At 36.2% G+C, this 21,657-nt stretch overlaps 1 protein-coding gene across 1 annotated transcript in view; it reads left to right on the plus strand.

Annotated features, from left to right (window-relative positions):
- The first annotated feature begins 12,060 nt into the window (after positions 1 to 12,060).
- The window catches only part of LOC121316869 (ribosomal protein S6 kinase alpha-2-like), a 45,164-nt gene continuing 35,567 nt past the window's right edge, over positions 12,061 to 21,657 (plus strand). The window contains exon 1 of the mRNA XM_041252147.1: positions 12,061 to 12,378. Within this exon, the coding sequence (XP_041108081.1) occupies positions 12,280 to 12,378 (99 nt within the window). The 5' untranslated portion in view covers positions 12,061 to 12,279. The remainder of the gene's footprint in view (positions 12,379 to 21,657) is intronic.

Consider the following 21,657-nt stretch of genomic DNA (forward strand, 5'->3'; position numbering starts at 1 on the left):
TTATATATAAACACATCATTGTGGTTTGGTGAAGCATGCAAAAGAAAAGGCATTAGAAAGAAAAAAAAACAACAACTTTCATTTAAATTAAACACTTACAGATGCAATACAGACCAGAATTACGTTCAGAGCAAAAACTATTTTTGTCACACTTTAACAGCTACTTGATGTAACAAACTATTAGGCTTTTCTGCAACGCAATTATTGACAATTTGTTACCATGGAATACGAGAAAACACTTCAGTGTCGTGATTCATACACTCATGCAAATCATTGCAATTTCAATGAAATTGCACTCTCCATTGATGATCAGTTTAAAAGAGAGAAGAAAAAAAAAGCAATTATGTTTTTAACCACAGTCTATTTTTAGGGCCATTGTGATGGGAGTTTTTTTAACAGTGCTGGTGATTGATTTTAAAAGGAAACGTTATATTATCTACATTTTCCTAATGCTTCATTCTTACCTTTTAATATTCTCTTCTACTTAGATCAATGCTTGCCACTAACGATCCCATAAACACTGACATCTTCTAAGGAATATATATATATATATATATATATATAATATATATATATATATATATATCATATATTTAATCTTTTTTTTTTCCTTAATATGCCTTTGCCTGGTTTTGAGCTTTAGAGAATATTAAAGTCCAGCACTGAGCAGCCTCCCTCATTCAATTCAAATCAACTGACAATGTTTCAACTCCACTGTCAGCCCCACCAACTACACATGTTTAGATTAATACAACAATACAACTAAAAATGTATATATTAAGTAGGGCTGGCAAGTTGAGACCAGATTTAGATGAAATGACGCAGAATTGGAGCAGTCCTATCCCAAAATGACTCAAGATGACTTAAAACATCATAAAATCACAATGAAAATGTTTACAACATTTTTTTTAAAAAATACAAATGTTATGCTACTTAACTGCAAAATATTGTATACAGACATTACTGTTTTTTTTTTTTTTTTTTTTCCTCAACCAGACATTAACTGATATTCAAATAATGCTGCTGTTAACACATTGGGGTGCAATAAAAATGTAATAAATTGTGTATCAGTTTCCATTAATCTCACAGTGGAATCACCATCATTCATTTGCATCCATTATTTATTACATGACTGATATGATTATTTAAGATTCAATGTCAAAAATACATAGCTGAAAGGACTTTAAAATAAGTAGGCTTCCATTTAGAGGCACTGTATGGGTTTTGTTGGTACAGTAGTATATTTTTAACAGAAGTAGTATTTTAATTCAGAATGATATGATTCTGAAAATATCACTTACCAAAACCAGAGAGACGACACGTGAACTGTAATATAGTACATACTTTTAAACCCATGCGTATTGTAGCGGTAGGTAAAATGTCCTCATTAAGGACCAAACAGCAAAATAAAATCAAAATGGCAAACCCAAAAGATATTAAAAAAAAAAAACAGTTTCCAGAATTAAAACAGTCTCCCAAGTCAGTATTTAAAATTGCATAATATATTGTTTGATAAGACCCTAATATCACAGTTCACTTGCAAATCAAAATGCACAAAATCAACTAAAGATCACAGGTAAATAAAATACAACACAGTACCTAGAACTGTTTAATGATTAACTGTTACATTACCCTAAGCTTGTCTTGTTCGCTTTGCTTTGGTTGCATTTTCATCAGGTAAAACTGGAGAAAGCGTTGTGTAACTGCACAATATAAGACAGACTGATTTGGCATTAGAGAGAATTAAAAACAATTAACAAATAACACGGGCTGTGACGGATATTCAGATAAATTGTAACACTGAAGATATAGGCTTTGTGTCAGAGAACTGTCGACGGAGTCGGAAATCGCGTGTGAAGAGTAAGTATATTATATATATATATATATATATATATATATATATATATATATATATATATATATATATATATATATATATTGTATTCTTAATACAAGGTTGTAAAACGCGACTGACGTGTATCTGGGTAACGGATATCCGAGTGCTGACTTGACTTACATGGTGCTTTATGCATGGTTAATTCATGGAAAGTTACATTTTTGCTTCACTATATGTGCATTTTAGAGAGGGAGTTGTTTTATTTTGTGTGTTGTGCCCCGCGACGCGCCCCTCCCCCGTTTATAATATAACGCTTATATTGTGTGTCCCCTGATACCCGAGGGAGCACTGTAGTAACATAGTTTGTTGAAAGGGTTAAGATGTGAGTCTGTGTAGCATAGCGGTTATGTAGCTGGAGTGAAAGTATGCGACCATCATATCCCGATGGAGGAGGTTGCGTCGCAAAAAAATCTTTATTGGCGGGCATCACACACTGCCCGCTTTAAATCGGTGGAAGAGACGCACAATTTCTGATTTTGTGTCTGATGTTTGACCTGCCCTGGACGCATAAAGTACAGCGGTAATGGGGCAAACCAATGACAGTAGGTGAAAACATAAGGCTATGGCAGTACTCTCTACAATTTTGGCTAGAAGGTGGCGGAACGTGAAATCCACATATGACTGGAGACCTGCATATATTCTCTCTCTCTATTAATAAACACACACAAAAGGTATTCCATTTGGTTTGTATATGTCCATGTCGATATATTTTGAAAACTAGCCCTGGCAGCCCCATAAGCATTGTACTTTTAACTATTAGACGAAATATTTACAGAATACTTAAAAACTGCTGCTACAATCATGATTCATTTATTATTAATAGTGTTTTAATTAAATTATACTTAATCATGTACGTTTTTATTTACAATGTAAGGAACATACTGTGTCGCCCAAATGGTTGCTGACTTTGAGACTTGCGAGTGGGTATGAAACACTGCCCGGTGCAAGTCCCAGGCAGTCCGTCGTTACACTGCCCCCCACTCAAATGCTTCCCAGCCTAGGAAGCACTGACCTGGTCCTGGTGTGGCAGCCAGTATGGTATGCCAGGGCAGAGGAGAGCAACTGACGGGTCGTGACGGCACATTTGTGGGTGACGCAATGTGATGACCACTTCAGGAGCTGGGCCGCATCACAGGGCTCCAGGGCTCCAGCCACGTGGAGTTCTCTAGGGCGGCGATGCTGGGCTCTCTCTGTCTGGGGCTGTGGTGGTGCGGAGCTCTATCTCTGGGTCTCTGGTAGCATGGGTCTCTCTCTCTCAGGCTCTGGCGATGCTGGGCTCCTTCTCTGGGGCTGTGGTAGCTTGGAGCTCTCTCTCAGGCTCTGGTGATGCTGGGTTCCCTCTCTGGGGCTCTGGCGGCACTAAGTACTCTCTCTCTCTCTCTGGTAGCACAGGACAGTCTCTTCCTGGTGTCAGGAGGTACTCTTTCACTGGTGTTGCTGTGCAGTCTCTCACTGGCACTGGCACAGCATTCTCTCACTGGCAGTGTGGGGCACTTTCTCTTGGGCGGCGCCGGACACTCTCTCTCAAACGGCAGTTGTGGAGCAGAGCTCTTTGGCGCCAGCTGTAGCGTGGGGTTGTCTTTCTCAGGCTCCCTCCTTGGCGGCATGGAGTACTCTCCCTCGGTGGCACAGGGCTCTCTGGCAGCAGCTGTGGTCTCTCTGGTAGCGACTCGATGACCACGTGAATGACCTCACCCCACTCCCTCTCTGAGCGCCGTTGCTTCTTTGGCACCACATCCGCAGCTGTGTTCTATCCCACTAGTCCGGTGCAGGGCTCTCTGACTCGGCGGGTGGTAGGAAGAAGAAAATGGTAAAGAATGAGCCGCCAAATTTAGACTTATCTCCCTGCCTGTGCTTTTGGTCTCCATTTTGTCATGTATATGTTTTTAAACCAGTATTCTATTTTAATCTAGTATTATATTTTAATCCAGTATTTTATTTTAAACTAGTATTTTATTGGGGTTTTAGCAGAGTGCTGGAGACGGGCTGTATTGGTTTTTCGATGTTTTTTTATGTGCGCCCCGTCTCTGTGCAGGTATTGAGCCGCACTGCCCTTTAGTTTTAAATTGTAATTCTGTGTTTAGTTATTGTTTTAATTATCGGGCAGTGCAAACCGCTTGCCTTGACTGTATTCTAGATCTGCCCTGTTTGTTAAGTATAGTTTACCACCTGTATTTAACAAAATTATGTACATTGCCTGACATAGTAGTGTGGTCAAGTTTGTATTTTCCTATATATATTGCGTTATTATAGGATAATATTGCATTATTTCACAATAAATAGTTTTAGTGATTCACATCACTCATGACAGTATTCCCATTCAATCTCTTAATTTTGCTTTAAAATGGGTTTTATGGTTGTAGTTAATGATAAACCAGTACAATGTATTTATAGGTGAAACACTCAATCTCCACCTCCCCCTGCACACTTTGCCTGCAATAAGGGGGTTCCTGCTTCTAGTTTTTTGTCTGTAGGGGTCCATACACAGAAAGGTTGAAAACCCTAATCCTAGTTTATGTGATCATGAAATGGGTGGAATGAAAATATTTAAATTACAGCAGTAACAATATTATGTATTAGTGAATTTTTCAAAAACTAATATACGTTATAGAAAACTGCATTCACTTCTGCTACACTATGATATCTTTATTGCTGATGAAAACTATATCATGATAATGCAATAATTATGCAAAATACTGCAATATTATCTGGTAATAACACAATAAATATTATTTTCTTTGTGGCGCTAATGAGCTTTCCCGTATGTAACATCTTTTCTAAATTGCAAAGTAAATCACAATGCATAATTTCCATGTTCATGTTTTTGTAAAATACATACTACTTTAATTGATAATATCATAAACACTCTACAGCTATGGCCAAAAATGTTGCATCACCCTATACAGCTAACAAATGTAACATAAAGTTGAATAAAACCTGCTGAATAATGTTACGTTAACATGTTGAATTACGTACCGCTTTGTAGTTTCCTGTATACCGTATAACTGACAAAAAATAGAAAAATGTGACATTTCAAAATCTAACATGAAACACTGTACTACTATTATGGCTTCCGGTAGACTTTTGCAATATCATTGTGCAGTTTCTATGATTACATGATGTTAAATAACATTTTTCAATTACATTTTATCTCAATCCTAAAATTCAAGGTGATGCAAAACTTTCTGGCCATTGCTATAGGAGTTATTACGTCACCTTGGTCTATATTGTATATGCCAAAGAACCTTCACAACATTGTTCTTGAAATAGATAAGGCTAAATTGGCCACAACCTGAACACATTTTGTGGACTTGTGACTTTGATCAGCGTTGTTTCATTTTTTGTTGCTGTTGGTTAACCCATCTGCAATGAAACACTCATTGCATTGTAGGCATTGCCATAACACTTGTTTTATTAGAGTAGAAATTGTTACAGAGGTACTTAAATGATAAAAATATCCAAATAAAATAAAGAAAGAGAAATAAGAAAACCTTGTATACCAAATGCTTGATTGTTTACAACCACTGGTTTGGTTGACATGAAAGTTCATCCTTGCAATAAGTTTTCAAGGACCTTGTGGCAGGGCACAATTTCTGCTTCTGTACATAAGTATAGGGTTGGCAGGGATGGGGTTAAATTTGTACCTGTCAAGTGTGTATTGGTTGTACCTGAGTGTAATTGGTTGTGTACGATGATTTAAGAACCATTAGTGAAGGTGACTGCTCATCCTAAGTGTACATATTTGTTTGGTGTTTGTTTCAGTGTTTTGTTTAAACCTTGTATTTTGGCCCTTGTGCCAGCTGATTTGTTCCTGTGTTTTGTTTAATAAATGTGTGCACCAGCACTTCACTGCAGCTTCTGTTTCTGAGTCTCTAATTCCAGTAACATCTTGGGCCACATTGCTATCCTGACACAGACCTACAATGGCATGATTATATATTTTGTTAGATCATTGTTCCCCTCTGAGAGATATGCAAATACAATACTCCTTTCACAGTTGCAGCACTAATCCTTCACGTTGTTGCTTCTAAAGGATTAATCACATTAGAGTGGTGTCACATTAAAGTGCTATATACAGATGCTTGCTTTGCTAACCCCAAAGCATAATTCTATTTGGGACCACTTTAACTTATTTAATTGCTTCGAAAATGAGTGCATTCTCATGGGCATTCAGACCTTTGAAAATTTCTTTTTTTTACTTTTGTTTTCAAAACACTAAATTATGCTGTGTCATCACAGCAGTGCTGCGGCATTTTTTGAAAGAGAAATGTGAGCTGTTCAATACAAACAGAATGTCACATACTGCATGTTCCTAATAGGATATGTGCTTAGTAGCTGCTTTAAATTTAATTTGGTGCTTAGTATTATATTTGTGATTAGAAAGGATTCCTAAAGATTACTCGTGTGTTCCTAGCCTTACTAACTATATAACTGCAATGCATTCATAGAGTCTTTTTAATCACTTGTGCCAGACGGTGTTCACGTCACACACTGCTGGAGCGCGGTGATGAGGAATAGCCCTGCAGTGATATCACATGTATTAGAATAGAATAGATATATATATATTACTTTAGTAATCCCAACTAAACCTTAATTTCAAAACTATTACAGCAGTCTCTGCATATAGGAACACCTCCTAAGAGAACACTTTACCTAAGAAAAATCCTTGTGGTGAAACTAATTTTTCCCAGTGTAAATGCTCCGACTAAAGGAACAGGGACTGCCCTGCCCTGCTTGTGAAACGTCATTGGAAAGAGATTCAGACCTTTAAAACAAGGTCCTATTAGTGTATTTCTGATAGATGACCCGATGGATAGAAACAGAACACATCTCGAAAGATCTGATGGTTTTCATCAATGGTTTGGCATGCCGAGCAGTGAACTCAAGTGGCAAGTTCATGTTATTTAAAGGCGAGATCAGTCTGTCCATTATCAGGTGAGTAGCAGGTGAAATCTCCATTTCACTTTCAATAAACTCGCGGTAGTCACTTACATGCTCAGGGTGGTAAAGAACTGCTTCAAACCACGAATTCCATCGTGTCACTACTGGTTCTGGACACTGAGGTACTTGGTCAAGACTAAGCTCTTTTTTCTGCAAAGAAAGCCTTGAAATGCAGTTTGTGAGCTGGGCATTTTTGAAACATTTTTTTCATTGCAGCAGTGAATTGATCGACTTTAGAAAAATGAATGTGCTACTGATTGCTAGCCAGACTTGCAATATGTGCATTGCACGTTACATGCACCGAATTAGGAAGTAGCCTCTGTAGAACCTGATTATATGCTTGAGTACAGTATATTGCATTGTCTGTCACTATCCCAGACACCTTATTAAAGTCTGTATCAAAACTGGTCAGTCACTTGACAGCTTGTGACACAGTTGAATAATTTACCAGATTAAGAACAGGACTGTCCAAAATGATTGTAGCTTTTCCGAGCCACTCATTTAGGGTACAGCAACGATATGCAGTACATAATTATCTTTGTCATCTGTTGACATGTCAAACACAATATATACAGAATCATCTTTTTTCATACACTCTTTCAACTCCTTTCTGTGTACTTCAAACACTTTGGGTAAGTAATCTTGGTGAAGCTTAGTAGAAGGAAGAGCACCTGTGTTTGGAATATGTTTCTGAACGTACCCCCTTAACACTGTTATCCAGTTTCTCCATCGGTATATTTGCACTTGGGAATGCCTCAACAAGTTCAAAATATGCCACATTTCGAGCAGCACGACTCCCAGTACTGCGATTAAACATAGATACAACAGTTGTCTGAAGTTTAGCTTTTGATATCTCTGATTTGCGTTTGGCATTATGGTGCCGATCAGAATTTAAATGTACATCAATAATCGATTTACGTGTATGGTTTAATGTGACAGTGCATGTTGTACAAGTCAGTATTGGGTTATTACTCTGTACGATCTAAAGGACTGGTATTTTTTGCAGTTTTTGAGTCTTCAGCATGATTCGCCATTTTGCTTACACACGTGGAAAGACTGTACTGTATGTAAACAACCATTTGTCTCCTAGCAACATAAGTTTCGCGAGATCGGATGAGTTTGTTCAATGGATTTTAATGTGCATGACAAATTGAACAAATACTGCCAAAGCAGGAAATACTGTAATAATGGAGAAAAAAAATGTATGCAAAATTGTGGACTGTGCAAAGTACAGTAAAAAAAAGGCAATAAAAAAGGCAAAAATAGCTCAGATCCTACAGGGTTAAAATAACACCTTCTTGGCACCGATAGCGATTCGTTCACAAAGGATACAGTACTGTTTTGTAGCCTGGTAACTCATCATCATGAAACTTAAATTGAAATGGTTTATTCAGTCTTAACAAAAGTGACTTGTCATCGTGAGAGCATCCTCAGTACACTGATTGGTTTGCTAAATCTTTGTTTTGTATTCTGATTTCCACGAGTGCACCTCATCTCTATAAAATGGCATGCATGTAAACAAACGGCAAAACGCGATGCTGTTTCCCTTGCTACAGAATGTTGGAAATTGTTCAAGCTCTTGAAAAAAAACCTGAATCAGACACAAGTCGCCGAACAATTTGGTGTTTCCCGTTCTGGTGAGTTGCTTCACCATTCTGTTAAGTAACGTGCATGTCTTGTATATTGCCACTGCATTTTGTAACGTGTGTAGGGGTGCTGTGTTAATTTAGTTTGACAGTGTTTTTAACATTAGTGTGTCTGTTACTTTATTATTGTAATTTATTAACATACACTTACCTATTGCTTTTAATTTATTTATTCAGTTCATTTCATATGCTGATGCATGTGTGTCATGAGAAGTACAGGTGCAGTGTTATTTAGAGGTACCTGTGCATTGTGCTTGCTGCAGGCCTCAACAACTTCCTCTAAGAAAGCAGGAAAATGGCCATTTAAATATGGTACATTATGTTGTTTTCAGTCTATTACTTCTTTTTAAATTGCTTTTATATTTTCCAGTCTTTTATATTGTTTTCAATCATATTTTTCAAACATTAAGAAAATAGTATGCAAATATTTATCATGTGCAATACATTTGGTCTTAAAACTTATTTTACTTGTGAAACTTTGCGGTGATTTCTCATTTTGTCTTGTTCGTTGTGAATATTTTTTTTCCTTTAAGAGAAATTGGTTGTCTGTTTCTAGTTTAAGTTTACAAAAAAAAAAGTATAATTAACAGTAAATGTACCTCCTTTTGACAATAGCAAACACCCATCAGATCACAATTGATTGCATATGTACCAAAATCTGACAGCATACCACTTTCAGACATTCCATAGGCCAAGTTTTTGTATGCATACCACATTCTGACGATGTACCACTTTCTAACACTACACTGGTAATACATATTTATTGAGTCATATTGTGTCTAGTGGCTAACTCTGTCTTAGAGAACATTTCGGCTCTAAGAACACTTTGCTTGCTTCCCGAGGGGTGTTCTCTTAGCGGAGACTACTGTATGCAAACCACTGTTAAAGAAGCCCACACATTTTAATGGCTACTACTTCAACACCACTTTGACCCTTCAACAGTCATTATACAGAACTTTATACCTTGTGACCTGTAAGAAAGACATTGAATTCCTAACTTAATTCCTGTACTCACTAGATCATTACTTAAAGACTAGATTCAGAAAAAAATTCTAGAGGCCTCACACAACGTTCTGGAGGCCTTTTAAAAAAAAAAAAATAATAATAATAATTGCCATCATTACAATCATTTTCAACAAAAAGTATTTTCCCCAAACTGTGGGGGATTGTACAAACATTTTTGTATCAAATAACTAGGCCGCTAATTTAATTAACTGTTGAGATCCTAAAAAGTTGCATTTGTTTTGGTAATAGATTGCTTATAATCTTGTGTTAGTGTTTGCCACAGTCTAAGAAAATGTGTTAATGGAGACCCTTACCTACTAATTGATGCTGGATCAATCTAAATTAATTATTAATTATTTAAGTGTTTCCACTTTTTAACTCCGTAAACTGTAACCACTGTTTTATTTTGTATACTAGCACAGGGCCAGTTTGAAAGTGAACTGAGCTGTAATGCACAGCATACTCCTATTGCAAAACAAGTGTTTGAAAATGCTAAGGGAACTTACGTACACTTACTGTTCTGGTATATGTTTATTATTTTAACCTAGTACAGCAATCATGTCAATCACTAAGCGAGTGATATTCTGCAACAAACCTTAGTGAATTACTCTGACTAGCCCAAAGAATCTCCTAGTCTGCAAAGGGATTTTTAAGTTTAACTGCTCTTAGTTGTAATCGCTCTCAAACGTATTTACTGTATTTTTTATTTTCTCTCATTTTGAATTTGGTCTTACTTGTAACTGCTCTTGTCTGTGATATTTTGTATACACTTTGATACTAATAAATAAATAATAATAATTATAATAAAACTTATGTGGTCACAATGTCACTAGACCTATTTAAACTGTAGTAATTCCAGTATAGTGTTGGCTGGTGAACTCCTTCTGTGGCCACTCACCAGACTATGGCACATTAATAGTCTGATAAGGTTTAGATGAAAGGGTGAGTTTGGGCCATGCTGGCAGAGGGTGTGTATCCAATTAATATACCTTGCCCTGTATGAGTTCCAGCTTTTTATTCTATATGAAATGTATTCATTATCAATCAGTCAGTGCCCCTCATTGGAATTTAGACCATGCTTATTTTGAAAAATATCTGTACTTATTGTGTAGTAGGTGTAAAAATACAAGGACAAGCTCAGCTATATCCTGATGACATGCTTGGGGTTAACATTCATCTTGTTGTATTATTTGTGTTTAGTGCAATCCTGTAGAGCAAAGGTATTTGTTTCCTTGCCTTGCAGTTTCCTATTGTAAATAATTATTTTCCTATGTGTTGTTAAAGAATAACAGTTAATGTCATCTGCTTCAGAAGGTCGAATTGTATACATTGCCTTAATCAGTTATGCTGGGATCTGAGTTTACAGAAAACCTCTGCGTTCTAATTATAAATCTTAGGGTCCAGCTGCCCTTGGACTGACAAGAGGGCAAAGCGTTTGTCTCTCTTATAGAATGAACCCAGAATAAGCTCTGCATCACAGAGCCATGTGTCAGTGTCGACATTGAAGTGGGAATTAATGGGCAAATTGCAGCTGGAAAACTGCTCACATTCTGACTGCACCCAGCAAGAGTAGTTGAAAGAGATAACAAATTAATTAGGTATCAGGTGTATGTATTTATCTATATTACCCATAAAAAAAGTTTTGGGCTAAACTGCAATTCAAGCAAGCTGTAGCAGTAGTGCTGCATTTTATATACTAGGTTGAACTGCAGAAAATGATAAGATGGAAAGCAGATTTCCTTATTTTTCACTTCAGTTCATCTACAAGGGTCCAGTTTCTAGAGTTTCCATTCCCTGTACAAAATACTTCTCGAATCTTCAACAAATGAATGCGTTGATTGTAAACGGCATTCTGAGTCGAATGAGCTCCTGTGCTGGGGATTCTCTTTACCCCTCCTCTTTCCCTTAGTCTCATTAGTTTTGAAATATTTATAAATCAATTTGAACCCAGCAGCAGCAGATGCTCATAGTTGTATGTCTCCCAAGAACCCCTGTGTCTTAAGAAGCTTTTTTTTACTCTCAGCCTTGACAAGTCAGCCTAATTAAAGCTCCCTGCTGCTGAGATACAGTAGCAGTGCGTATGGGGACACATTTGTGTCCTACAGGTCCCCTGATGCAAAACCCTGGCAAGGTGCAAGAAGTAGAGAGACATCTATAATACATGTAGGCTTGTCAAAAGTGCTGCTGGCTGAGAGGTGGGAGCTTTCATCTGCTTAGGTCTGATTGGTTATAGCAGAACCTCAGGCAAAGGGAGGGAGCGAGGAGGCAGTTTAGATTACAGCATTGCATTGTATCAACTAAAAACAGAGAGAGAGAGAAACAGAAAGAGAGAGAGAGAGAAACAAAGAGAGAGAGAGAGAAACAAAGAGAGAGAGAGAGAAACAAAGAGAGAGAGAGAGAGAAACAGAAAGAGAGAGAGAGAGACAGAAAGAGAGAGAGAGAAACAGAAAGAGAGAGAGAGAAACAAAGAGAGAGGGAGAGAGAGAAACAGAGAGAGAGAGAGAGAGAGAGAGAGAGAGAGAGAAAGAGAGAGAGAGAGAGAGAGAGAGAGAGAGACAGAAAGAGAGTGGTAGGTGCTGAGGACAGCAGCAACACTTCTGTTAGCTTTGATGGCATCTCCAGTTAGCAGCAGCTTTGTTTAATTTTGCCAGTATTAATGACTTGCTCAGTCGATTTAATTTCTCAATTATCTGTGTTGTGGATTACCAGTTGGTGACAGGGATGCAATAAAACAGATTTTTTATTTCATTTTATAATGAACAAAGGCTTGTGACCATAAGAAAAAAGACAATGGACATGAACATGAGGAAATTTACAGTGAGGAGGTTCTTCTCAGTCTATCTGCGCAAGAAGTCCTGCTCGAAGAGCTCCAGTCTAAGTAAATTAGAGGTCTGTAATTTTTTTTCCCTGGATGCATAGTTGCTTCTTGCTATTTTTACTGATTGCCTTGATGAAGTAATTTAAAGCCAGATAGTTTAGTCACTTTCTGTTAATTGTATCTTGCTTACCTGGAAGTTCTTTTCCTTTGCCTTGCCTATGCTATCAGCAGAGATTGAGCCAATGATACATTGCTGTTGGAAGTGATGTTTGCCAGAGGTAATTTATTTTTTACCCAAAGCACTTTGATACACTTTTTCAATCTCTGAATTTAGCATCCTGTCTTATCACAGAAGAACACAGTGCATATTTTGTTGGTGCTATTTGGGCTTCCCATATATTAAAACGGAAAGTTTTGTTTATGTTGTTAGTTTTATTCACAAAAAGTTAAGTAGTTACATATTTATGTGCTTTGACAGCTGGCAACACAGTACATTGTGTGGTAGGTTAAGATAATTAAACAAATCTGCTAGGTTTTTTTTTAATATATGTGTATAAAATATTAACATACACACTGTGCTTCTTGATTAAATATTCATACAATATCCACTTCATTGTCACTGGAGACTTCAGGGAATTTAGTATTAATTACAGGAGGAGTATGTGACTGTGAAAAAGTGACTGTTCATTTGAACCAAGTATTTTTGCCTTGGCTGCCTGATCATAAGGCTGATTTAGGTACATTGCTATTTGAGTTCCATACGCTTAGGCATGTTTGATTCATGTCTTCTGAGGTTTGAAACCACCATGCTTATATTTTTTCAACCTTTTAAATTAATTATACAAACTCATTCCAGCTAAAGAGAAATATCTGATTAAGGTTGTGTGTATTTTTATTTATTTCATTCATCCAATTTATTTTAAAAAAGGAAAACAGCGTAAAAAAAGAATACATCTCAAGCATGCACTATCTGCCTCTACTGTTAGCTTCTCCCGCAATAGTTTTTCACACAAATGGATAACATGATTCTGAAACCACTTGGAAACTATCTTAATACATAAAAAAAAAGAAAAGTTGATGCTAATACATTAAAGGTGCTTATGATATATGCAGCAATACAAGTTAAAATGAGCACAGTAATGGAACTTTGTTGGTGCCAGTTACAGTGTACAGGTCCCTCTGTCATTCATTTTGTATTGAAGAAAGAAAATCTGTTCTTGTAATTACTGGCTGATAAGAGCAGGTGACTGCTTGGTTCAAGATAGTGTTATTTGTCTTTTCCAGAATACCAGTAGTTTGTCACACTACATATGGACTGTTTCTCAGCAGGGCTTAACTGAGTGTGTGTTATTTCAAACTATATATAGACAGCAGGTGAACTTTATTCACACTGTGAGCGCTATCAATTTGCTGACTTTTTGTGTCATTTAGGTTAGACAGCTTATCGGACTGACCACATTACTAGCTAGGTACTAAGTGAAGATGTCAGTTATGATAGTAATTGGCAGTTATTTTAAAATTACAGTTATCTCTGTGTGCTGAATTATTATGTGGCTATAAGTGACTGTATTCTAAACCTGGAAAGCGACATCCATTTCAAATCATGCTATTTGTTTAGCAGTCATTAAAAGCAAATATCCTCAAAATTAGAATTTTCAAACAGGCGTGGTTTCCTACCACTACACATGTTTAACCTTCTTGCACCTGGAGGTGTTTACTGTACATTAATAAATGCCGTACTGGGTTCACATTTCAAGAGCTAAATAAATTGATATTGCATAAAGTAGTTAATGTGGTATTTTGGTGGTACATGAGTGTCACAAAGATGGCCGAAGTGGGAAGGAATGAACACAAAGACAGATGATGTGAAATGATGATGGCGCTTGCTTGCGCTGGTTTATTATAAAATAAAAGGGTTTAAACAAACAGAAAACAGGACACAGCACTCTACGCCAAAACAAAAAGACAAACAAAACGGACTATACAGACAAACACAGTGAGCAGATAAATAAACAAGTATCATGCTGGTCCCAGCAGCACGCAATAGCAATTGATATTTACTTCTAATACTCCTACTCTCTCTCCCGTTCTCCACTCACCGAACACCCAACCGCGAGTGAGTAAAACGTGCATCTATATATACTGTTGTTCTGGGATTCAATTACTAATTAATTATTCACTTGAATCCCAGCACGTGAATTAATTATGTGCAACCTCGTGCTCACATATTAACTACTTTAAATGTACGTGAAGTGATGTACAAACCCGTGCCTAAATACAAATATACATTTTAAACACTTGTGTTACACAGACCCGTTTATATCCAGCGTACCAATGACTATACACCAACATTTAACAAACCACACGCAACATAACAGATATTGTACACAGGGGCGGGCACTTTGTCACAATGATTTAATTATTTGTAATAAAATAAAAAATTCTGTTACACATTGTATAACGCTGAATTAATTTGTCATGTGCCAACTGGACCTAGTTTGATAGCAGAAAGAGACGAGAAACAGGTAGCACTCCTGAAAATAAATACTTGTCTAATTTTAAAATTATGCCTTTTATGAAATACATCACCATCTGTTTACTTTTAAAATATCAGCGCAGTACTGTATAAACATTTTAAACACTGTCAGCAAACAGATTTCACATATCACCTGTATGGCTGCTTCAAAGAGGTACTGGACTTCTTTTCAAGCAACTACCCCTCGTCATTGGTCTAGTTTTAATCTTTTTTCGGCCCACCCTCACCCGTTCATGTGTGCACACATTAAACCCCTGTAAGGATGACATTATCACTATTTGCTGTTAACAGACAGTTACCTATAGGGACAGCATGACACTGCAACTGGTATTGAAGTGTGAGTTTACTTATGAAATTGCTTTTGTCTAAAGAATGCAATTGTTTGCTGTGTTAAGCTTGTCTTGTCAGAATTGGAAATTCATCTACATTGAGCAAGATAGGGAAAGCCTTTGTGTAAACACAGTTTGACAGTGTTAACTTTTACTTTCACTAAAATGTTTTTGTTTTTTGGTTTTTGGGGTTTTTTTATAACCATTTCTTTAACAAAATAGCTTATTACATGTGTGTGAAAGATTGCAAATGTCACAATGCAACACGTTCTCTGGAAAACATTACATTTGAAGGTGGATCTACACCATAGCCATTGGAAATAGTATTAATTATTTAAATATGAAGATAGTACCTAGATAGGACCTTTGACACCATTGACAGTGGTGCCTTACACTGGCCTATCACAATAGGTACTCAGCAATATATGGGATTTACCTTCTTTGTCTAACTGTGATCACATACTAAACCAGTACATATTAATGTCGCTCCATTTTTCCATGACACTTTGGGCTTTTATCATTGATTTCTATTGTGCAAGTTACTGACTTTCCAGATGCTTTCTTCTTAGAGGGGATAAGGTTACAGGATAAGTAAGTGACATATGCTCATTGTAAATTAATGGATTGAAATGGAGTATGAAGAGAGTGAAGCGTGTGTTGCTTTTTGAGTTTAAAAGATCTAGGATCATGTGGCTAACTTTCTGCTGCAGCTTGTTTTTCATCTGCAAACAGGAAATGAATGGTATATGAAATTACTTGGTCTCTAAGCATGAACCCCAATGTATAGTTCTGCTAAATTGTATTTGTCGAGCCCCTAACTATCTACAACCTGACCTTTCATTAACATTCAGTGGTAACATTGATCCATGGTACATTCAAATGTGTAGGTGTAAAGGATTAACATCTGCGGCACTGTGTATTAGGTGACTGGTGTTAATCTCCCTCTGTATGGTCTCATGAAAACGCCAGTAGGACTAACATACTATGTTAATGTTGTGCACCTTGTTGTTCTCATCTTTTTATTACTAGAGCAATTGTGATGCATTATGTACATTATCTGTTTTGTTATACAGCACACCCCTTTGAATAGAGGCACTTCATAGGAACAGCTTGTATTAGACGGCATTCCACAGTATATGGAATGCTGATTCATTCTCACAAAGTTGGCAGCGGAGTTTGTTTTCTGCTAGCTGCCGATTTTAATGTGAAGTAATTTTCCAGCAGTTCAGTAGTTCATCAGTCTACTGAAGTTTGTCAGAAAAGTCTTCTGTATCACAGTAGAATACATATTTTAAATCAAAGATGTGGTCCTAAGAAAGCAGTGTTTTTTTTTTTTTTTTTTTTTTGTTTACTTCAAGTTATGACCTAATATGCTGCACTCTGATTGGTTGAAGCAGTTTTCAGCATTCCATGAGAAGGCAGTGTGCAAAATAGGTGCAGTTTAACCCTTCTAGAACCACCTGTCTTCATTCTGTATATCATACATTCTGAAAAGGTAAACTAAGTTGATTTATCTGTGTTTCAAAGTGAAAAGAAGATGACTGAACTAACACTAATAAACACTAAGCCAAGAAGTTTCACCTATTGTAATGGGCAATTCTAGTAAAAGCTTTACCGCTAGCATTTAAAACCATCACACATCCTTTTAAACTTTTATGTTAATAAGAGACTGTAAACGTTTCTTTGCTCATCAATTAAGAGTCCCCTTCAAGCAGTAATGAAGTTGACTGTTTAATTGATCCCTGTGTGACACTTTACCTGTAGCAGGTATGACTCATATTTGGATGCTGCAAATATACACTGAAGTCAATTATTGCAGTTTCCACTTTCCTTCACTCTAATTAAACTCTCTGAAGAAATTCTGCACTGATGTGATTTGCAATTCATACAGTACAGTGACACGTAAACCATCTGTCCAAAAACATGAAGATATTTATTTATCAGAGCACACGTTTTTTTTGTTCAATCCAAGTAAAACAAATGGACTGTACTCAAGTAAAATTTAAAAGCTCAGTTGTGATCAATTAGTGTTATTTTAATGCTACACTATTATTGTTCTCCTCATGTCACTGTGTTTAGTTTTTATTCTTAATTTTCAACAATGGTATAGAACACACAAGAATGCACTTGTCAGTACAGAGCAGTTTTGCTTTCATCCAAAAAGTACTTTTTTTTCTGAGTATCTCAGTTATAAGATTCAAATCCAATTTAATTGGCATCTAAACAATCCTAACCAAATCCTGAAGAAAATGTGTCTGTTCATAATTTATAATTATATGGATGGCAATGTAAATTCTAGCTTGATACATGTTTTAATTGGAAGGAGGTTATCTCATTTTCAGACATAACATTAAATGAATATGAAATTCATTAAATTCAATAAATCAGGTCAGCGGGCTTAGTTAACACTGTTGTTGAACCAGTGTGGGCAGATTGCATTGCTCACTCTTTATGAGAGAATGTGGTGATTCAGTAGGTGAAGGCCGATACCATGGTTACTACATATTCCGGCTTCAAATGTTATTCTTGACTGAAACCAAATAACAAGTTGAAAGTTTCTGTTGAATTTTGTCGGAAACAACTGAGTGAACCAGTTGAAAATGTAATTATCTTGTGCAGGGTCACAGTCCAGTATCAAGGGCAGCCTTCCATCCTTGAATACAATGAAGAAATTAAGAAACAAAAAAGCAGGCGTTCCATAAATATAGAGTGTTATACATCCCCATGTATTGCTACAACTGTTTAAATAATATACCTGTGATTTTTCATTGTAGACACCCTGACAACTTTTTACACCTTTAAGATCTGTTTCAAAGCTCTTTTCAAAAGTGCACCGATAGTGTAAGGATAATAGACCACATTGTCAAACAGGAAACACAGCAATCACGATCCATGATATGGAATGCAAAAGAAACGCCAAAGCACTTGTTTAGTTTTTTTTTTTTTTAAATTGATCTTCCTGCAGTGATTTAGAGGACACATCTCAAACCCCAGTGCACTAGAGCAGACATTTGGAAGAGTAGAGAAGACCTGAAGAAAACAATTTTTTTTTTTTTTTTTTTTTTTTTTTTTTAACTTTTCCTTAATTCCATTCTGATTTTTTTATTTATTTTTTTGGTAAGAACACTGTCCTATTAAAAATGTGTCTTTCAACAATCATAGTTTTATTCAAAACCAAATATAAAAAGATCATTTTTTCTGGAGCAGCTAAGCATTAGGCTTGTCATCGCATTTGAAACGCATTTGATCAAAGCTCTGTAACTGCAGCAAACCTGTCCGATCCTACAACTACAATCAGTGATGCTTTCAGAAAAATCCAAAAACTGTTATGTCAAGAACACTTGAAACATCAATTATGCACATACCTACAGTACAAGTTATTTGTCAAACTTCACCAACTATGGGGTCAATTACTGTTATCCCTTCTGTACGATTAAAATCAGCTCATTGTAATGTGTGTGGGATCAGCAAGTTGGTGAATAAGGAGAAGCAGTTGAATGTCGGTTAGCTCATTTCAAAAATAGAATAAAAAAAGGACACCACCTTTCCTAAGCACCTAATGTCATGTTATTGGTATGCTAGACATCATGTCATGGTACCTGCAATGTGAATACACCTTGTGTCATACTCCACAGTGGTTTTATTTCTTGCCGCATCACTTTAAATGTGAGGACAGACAAACCATATATGCTGTTGTTCCAGGGATGCATGGAAACTGATTATTAAAAAAAAAAAAAAAACTAGAATGGCAAAGTCATCATTGGCTTGTTGTAATTCACTATAACATTGGTTCTTAGTGAATAGCAAGAAAAAAAAAATGCATTGAAAAGACCATGGAACCATGGCCATCGCTATCTTGTGCTTTATAGGAGTTGATTGAATAGTTTATTTGATCCTAGCTGAATTCCCATGTAAAACCTGACATTGATATGGCTTTTTGAAGGCAAATGCATCCACTTTAGGGTAAATGAGTTAAGTACAAACATACCTATAGAGAAATCTGGGATTATGATGAGCCTGCAGCTGAGCAAAAAATAGTCACAGTAATTCAAGAGTATTGTGTGTAGTGAAAGAATTATACCGGTATTTCCTTGGATACATAATTAAACAATATGAGAGACTTGGTTTTGTATGGTAATGCCTGGTGTGGCCTTATTGCTTTTATATTTCAGTTGTATATCATATTTTAGTCATTTTTACGTTGTCATTAGTTTTTTTCTCTGTATGTCTGTGATATAGTGCCCCTCGTGATCAATGTGGTAGGACCCTGCTGTATATCACTGTTGGAGTCTCTTTAACACCAGGATCAGGTACAGCAAATCAACAATGAGAAGTCAACCCTATGAGACACAAGTTAGTTTGTGTGTGAAGAATCCTAAATACAGTATGGTTGCCAGCACTGTGGGTCAAATTACTGTGGGACAAACTGCATTGTATTACAGACAAATATTGGACCAGCGCACTTATTTGACAAAACAGAAACAATGAGCCTCTCACCCTTTTAAGAATACAAACACTAGCTCGTCAAAAACAAACAAAAAGTCTAACCCCTCTGTGAGCTCTATCTAAACGTGAGATTACTTTTGTCTCTACACTATTATTAACGTGGGGAAGACTAGTCTGAATGAGTGACACAGACACATTTGTTAATATTTAGAATACAATACTAAAACTAAAATGACTCATCGTGAGTGCGAGCATTCGATCATTAACCCTATAAGCAGGTATTAATCAGTGGGTATTTGAAATTGATTCTCTAATCCATGTGTATACTTGGAAGGTATATACTTTATCTTAAACAGAAGCTGGTGACCTAGATCAAAGAATACATGGACAGTGGATTCACTGGTTCTCTTAAGAACATCATGGGCATTGCATTTAATTGAAAATAAATAAATAAAAATACTTCAACTGATTGAGTTTTATGTGAATTCTCTGATTTAAACATTAGATAGATTACAGTTAACAAGTCATTTACTTTTTTTTTAAGCCAGTGCAGTTTATAAAGATCCATGACTACAAGAAGGATTTAACCTGTGAGCAGCATGAGTTGGGGGTTTCTATGTTCCTACCACAGCAGTGTGATGTGTGCAGTTTTCAATTCAATAACATCTAGGCACTGGACAAATTCAACTGATATTCTGAAATGATTTTCTTTTCTGTTGATTAGGTGTTCAGCTTGGTATTGACAGTATATTAATAAAGGGTACACCCTATTCTTTTGACAAGTACAGACAATAGTGCACTCAAACACTGGCTCTGAGTGACTGCAGCCTCTTTACATCCTGATACAGGCTCTTAGGAATTGTTACATAATACTAACGCACATGTCGGAACACAGATAGAATTCAGATAGATGTGGATAAATACTATAGGAAAGACTTTTATATGTAAGACAGAATTCCAAGAGCTTCTGAGCTACATACTAGTATATGTTTTGAGTTATTCTGAATAATTAATCATTACATTATTATTTATTTACTAGCAGACGCTTTTATCTAGGGTAACTTACAATTGTTACAAAATATAGTGCAAAGTGTCACATTACAAAATATTACATTGTAAAGTATCACATTTCAGAGTATTACATTACAGATAAGAGCAGTTGCAAAGTACAATCAAATCAGTAGCAAAAGATCACATTCAAATAAGAACAAAAAAGAGAATACAGTAAATAATCACATGTAAGAGCAGGTCTGACTAAGAACAGTTAACTTATATAAAAAATGTTTGCTTATCCGTGTCCTGTATGAGCACATAGTAAGTATAATTAATGGATGACAATGATTTAAAATGAGCAATTACAAAAAAAAATGTGAATACGGATACCTATAGAGTAAAACAAACACAGAAAGTAGGCAGTGTGGTCCAGTGGTTAAAGTCCAGGGCTTGTAATCAGAAGGTCACCAGTTCAAATCCCATCTTTATCATTGACTGACTCACTGAGTGACTCTAAGCAAGTCATTTAACCTCCTTGTGTGCCATCCAGTTAATAAGATATTGAATCAATGTCATCAATAACGTGGGAGAAATGAGGAAGGCAGGTATTTTAGATTTTATAGTTACAATATTAATTTTACAATAGGGTTATAGGGGTAGCTCTTTTGATTACGTGGCATACTTGATCATGTAATAACACAGTAATAACTGGATAACTATCTGTTCTTAAATAACTACTGGTTGATAATTACATGGTGTGACCATATAAATATATTAGGCAACAAAATGTTGTTCATAAGGCAAAGTAATTACAAAGTAGAGACCATAAATCATTGGTATTTACCCAGTTATTACAATGTAATTACATGATTATTCATTCAAGCACTACCGTTATATCATTTTTTGCAGAGATTTTGTAATAAGTAATATGTCTCCATTTGTAAAATGCAGACAAACCTTCAATGACATACTTTTGTTCACTTACAGAAAGTCAATGTTTTTGCAATACTTCTGTACTTGCATTTATTAGTTATCTTGTGCTGACA

Source organism: Polyodon spathula, chromosome 6, assembly GCF_017654505.1.
Source record: "Polyodon spathula isolate WHYD16114869_AA chromosome 6, ASM1765450v1, whole genome shotgun sequence".
Classification (NCBI taxonomy): domain Eukaryota; kingdom Metazoa; phylum Chordata; class Actinopteri; order Acipenseriformes; family Polyodontidae; genus Polyodon; species Polyodon spathula.